The sequence below is a fragment of the Alosa sapidissima genome, chromosome 24 (assembly GCF_018492685.1).
Source record: "Alosa sapidissima isolate fAloSap1 chromosome 24, fAloSap1.pri, whole genome shotgun sequence".
NCBI classification, from domain to species: domain Eukaryota; kingdom Metazoa; phylum Chordata; class Actinopteri; order Clupeiformes; family Clupeidae; genus Alosa; species Alosa sapidissima.
The window spans coordinates 17,331,943-17,336,942 of NC_055980.1; the positions used below are offsets into that span (position 1 = coordinate 17,331,943).

The following is a 5,000-nucleotide window of genomic DNA, read 5'->3' on the forward strand; positions in this document are numbered from 1 at the left end:
AATTTTAACCGTCACATTCATTAACACAAGGAGAGACTTTATCGTTATGATTATAGTTATCGACATCGTTGTTGGTGTGAATGGGCCTTTAGTTCCAAAAATCACTCCTGGGTGCCGCAGCGAGACCACAACGACGCCCTTCCCCCCTCCTACAGCCCTTGGAACCTGCGACCTGCGAACCTGGCTCACCTGGGAGTACCTCCACTTCTGGCACTTGGAACCTGCGACCTGCGAACCTGGCTCACCTGGGAGTACCTCCACTTCTGGCACTTGGAACCTGCGACCTGCGAACCTGGCTCACCTGGGAGTACCTCCACTTCTGGCACTTGGAACCTGCGACCTGCGAACCTGGCTCACCTGGGAGTACCTCCACTTCTGGCACTTGCTGCTGGCGGGCTGGGGCAGGCCAGGCATGAGCCTCTGCAGCTCGTCCATGATGAGGGGCTGCACGCGCTCCTTCTCCTCCTCCAGGTGCTCCACGCCGAACGGCACGCTGGTGTGCACCACCATCGACGGCCCACAGTCAGACGACTCTACACACACACACACACACAGGTTTCAGAGTGCTTATAGGAGATGGCTGATAGACACTTTTGACATACATGCACACATATACAGTAGCCTCACACTTTTGCGCGCACACACATCATGATCAACATCTTGGACAATGAATGTCATCCACTCTACAGCACAATCAAAAACCAAAAGAGCTTGATCAGCTGGAGACTTCGCTCACTGCCATGCACAACTGAAAGGCTGAGGAAGTAATTTGTTCCTAGGGCCATTGAACTGTTCAATGCCTCACTAAAGGGAAGAGGAGAGATAGACTTCTCTGCTTAGTCTGTCTGCCTCTCCACCCTCTCCATGTCCATGTTTTTTGAGTACTGACTGCCCACTACTGCTTACTACTGTTTTACTACTGTTCTACTATTGTACACAGCCTAATGTTTTCTCTACTGTTTTACTGCTACACTGTTTTTTTTCATCTGATACAATACTGAATGAATGAATGGCTATAACCCTATTACCTCAACCTGTTCTTGCACTGAAATAGTTTTTTATTTTACCTTGTCTACATTACACTTTACTCCCCTATTTGTCTATATCATTTATGCTGGTCTCTAGACCTTACTCTTGCACTGTTGCACTGTTGGACTACTTTTTGCACCTTCACCATGACACTCACTCACTCTTGAGCACCTTGCCAGGCACACATAACTAAGGACTAAGGCTGGACTACTGTTTGCACATTGGACTTTCTTAATTTAACTTATATAGTGTATTTAGTTTTTGGCTGGACTACTGTTTGCACCTTCACCATGACACTCACTCCCTTTAGCACATCACCAGTCCTGGCCCTGTCACTACAAGCGTCTTATGCTTGATCACCCTCAAGCCCATTGGACTTTCTTAATTTAACTTATATAGTGTATTTAGTTTTTAGTTTTGTTAGTTTCTTATCTTATCTTCTACTGTCTTTATTGTACAGTGGAGTTTAGTTATATGTTTATACTATACTAATGTTTACCATTTCTGCTGTAAGTGCATGTTGTGTGTTATGTCTGTATGCTACCGAGACCCTTGAATTTCCCCTTGAGGATCAATAAAGTATCTATCTATCTATCTATCTATCTATCTATCTATCTATCTATCTATCTATCTATCTATCTATCTACATACTAACACACATACTAACACACATACCAAGACCCTATACAGTGTGTCATCCCTGTCACAAAAAACTACCACACATATAAGTATGTACACTGTATAAGCATTTAGGACACATTCTGATGGAATGGAAACCATAATGCATTCTACTATGCATCCCTCAGGGGCATCGCCATCGACATACACAGAGGGGTGTGTGTGTGTGTGTGTGTGTGTGTGTGTGTGTATATGTGTGTGTGCTCGTCTCTCTTCCTTCCCTGCTGACAGGTGGAGATACTAGAAGCAGGTGTGTGTGTGTGTGTGTGTGTGTGTGTGTGTGTAAGAGAGACAGCAGACAGAGGGCCTCTGTACTTGTCAGCTGAGTTTGAAAATGAACTGTGCACAATGTATTTTATTAGAGCAGTAAAACACTTGTTCAAAGCCTTTAAAACGCTTTCTCTCTCTCCATCTCTCCCACTCTCTCTCTCTCTCGCTCAGATGCACATTCACATTTGTCCTCCCTTCCTCCATCCCTCACTCCTTCCCTCATCTATGATGGACAGATTCGGCCCATAAACCCTTCTAGTGTACAGTTAGAGGGTCTGAGCTGAGAGAGAGAGAGAGAGTGAAAGAAAGAGGGTAGAGAGAAAGAGAGAGACTATTCTGGGCTTGTTGTTTCAAGCCGAAAGTGACTGACTTATCACAGCCAAAAATGCTTTGGTCCTAAACGACTATATTATGTTCAACCTATGTCGACATTCTTGCCAAAATGGGACGGGAAACTCTACAACAACAAAAAAAAACATGACATTACAAACTTCTGTTTATGGTCCATACCTAATGAGGCTTTAACGAATGTGAGTAATGTTAAAAGTAGGCTAAGACATGTAACAGAATTTTAATTATTTTTTTAAAAAGGCAGCTCTCTCTTGCAGTCCATTTTTTATACTTGCCTGCTCTCTCTCTCTCTCTCCTCTCTCTCTCTCTCTCTCTCTCTCTCTCTCTGTGTGCACACTGACACAACTAGCTGTATTTGCAAGACAGATGTTTCTGGTGACCTGATAAGGCCGCCTAATCAATGATGATCACACAGATCATCTTCCATAAAGCCTTCTGATTGGATAATCACACAGATCATCGTTCCATAAAACATTCTGATTGGATGATCACACAGCGAGGCAATCAGGAGAAGCCAGTTACATCACTACAGCCATACTGTTGACATCACTCACACTGACTCAAACTGAAGCCAGAGAGAGAGAGATAGAGACAGAGAGAGAGAGAGAGAGAGAGAGAGAGAGAGAGAGAGAGAGAGAGGGAGAAGAGAGAGAAAGAGAGAGAGAGAGAAGAGAGAGTGAGAGAGAGAGAAAAGGGAGATAAGAGAAATATTAGATGAGCATTTCCTGATTTCATCATTCCTTATACCCTCCATACATAAAAATTGTGCAACAAACATGGATTGCAAGTAAAAGTAGGCCAAAAGGAACACTCATGGGAATATTCACAAAGTTTGTTCAACTCTTTTCCCTACAGATCCCTATGACTCCACTTAAACATACACACAGGCTGACAGGCTGGCATTCTGAGGGTCGATTCCAAACTCAACTCTAGATTGCCTCTGACCATTGAGAAATGATTTTAAAATGAAACCCTGGCACCTCCACCTCCTCCAGTGCACCAGAATACAGGAAATCACGTCAAACAAATTAAAATGTTCTGGGGGAGGACCCCCAACCCCCCCCCTCTCACATACGACAATAAGTGGGGGGGCCCTTAATACATCTGGGCCCAGGGGCCCGAAAGTTCATAATCCGCCCATGCACGTGCACATGTTGCTCTGGGGGGGTGGGGGGGTGGTCATGGTACAGTGCATGTGTTCCTTTGGGGGGGGGGGGGATTTGCATAGGTTCAGCCATGAGGGGAGGAGAGGAGAAGAGGGGAGGAGAGGAGAAGAGGAGAGGGGAGGAGAAGAGGAGAAGAGGGGAGGAGAGGAGAAGAGGAGAGGGGAGAAGAGGAGATGAGGGGAGGAGAGAAGAGGAGAAGAGGAGATGAGGGGAGGAGAGGAGAAGAGGGGAGGAGAGGAGAAGAGGGGAGGAGAGGAGAAGAGGAGAGGGGAGAAGAGGAGGGGGAGGATGGGGCAGCGGGAGAGCAACGGTCACCTCAACGCCTGCTGGGCACGAGCCAACATAGACAGGAAGGGAGTGAGAGGGAGGGAGAGAGCGAGAGAACTGAGAGAAAATGAGGAAGAGAAAGAAAGAGGGGAAAGGGGGAAGGACAGATAGTGTAGAAGAGAGGGTGAGCAATAGAGAGAGAGAGAGAAAAAGAAAGCAAAGACATGAAAGAAAGAAAAACAGGAAGAGAGGAGAAGATGAAGAAGACAGAAGGAAAGAATGAAAAAAGAATGAAAGAGGAACAGAAAGTGAGGAAGCCATGATGTATGTGTGTGAATGGACATAGAGCAGAACAGGGACACACATGGAACTGGAGAGGGAAATAAGAGGATGGACACGAAGGAAGTGTGTGTGTGTGTGTGTGTGTGTGTGTGTGTGTGTGTGTTTGTATGTGTGTTTGTGTATGTGTGTGTGAGTGTGTGTGTGTGTGTGTGTGTTTGTGTATGTGTGTGTATGTGTGAGTGTGTGTGCGTGAGAGAGAGAGAGAGAGAGAGAGAGAGAGAGAGAGAGAGAGAGAGAGAGAGAGAGAGAGGGGAAGAAACAGTGCATAATAGGGAATGAGACGGAAAGAGAGCATAAAAAAGTGAGGGAAGAGGGAAAGAGGAAGAGGTCGGGAGGGTGTGTCACAGGGAGCGTAACGGAAATGAGAGGAAAGAGGGAAAAAAACGCAAAAGTCACGGTTACTAATCTCCCTCTCTCTCTCTCCCTCTCTCTCTCTCTCTCTCTCTCTTTTTCTCTCTCTCCCTCTCTCTCTCTCTCCCTCTCTTTTTCTCTCTCTCTCCCTGCTCTCTCTCTCTCTCTCTTTTTCTCTCTCTCCCTCTCTCTCCCTGCTCTCTCTCCCTCTCTCTCTCTCTTTTTCTCTCTCTCCCTCTCTCTCCCTGCTCTCTCTCCCTCTCTCTCTTTTTCTCTCTCTCCCTCTCTCTCCCTGCTCTCTCTCCCTCTCTCTCTCTCCCCCTCCCTCTCTCTCTCTCCCCTCCCTCCCTCCCTCTCTCTCTCTCTCTTCTCTCTCTCTCTCTTTCTCTCTTTCACTCTCTCCCTCTCTCTCTCTCTTCTCTCTCTCTCTGCCCATGTGCGTGGGTGGACAGGCGCTGGCACCGTGCCTGCTGTCAGAGTCTCTCGTTTGTCAGGAGGGCACGAAGGGTCGCCTTGGGGCGGGGGTGGGGGGTGGGTGAGCAGGGC

General features: G+C 46.9%; 1 protein-coding gene across 4 annotated transcripts in view; it reads right to left on the reverse strand.

Moving 5' to 3' along the window:
* Positions 1-5,000, reverse strand: part of rnls (renalase, FAD-dependent amine oxidase) — a 57,840-nt gene that overhangs the window by 8,519 nt on the left and 44,321 nt on the right. For all 4 annotated transcript variants that reach the window (XM_042083519.1, XM_042083521.1, XM_042083520.1 and 1 more), the window contains exon 6: positions 358-533. In XM_042083519.1, coding sequence (XP_041939453.1) covers positions 358-533 — 176 coding nt within the window. The remainder of the gene's footprint in view (positions 1-357; positions 534-5,000) is intronic.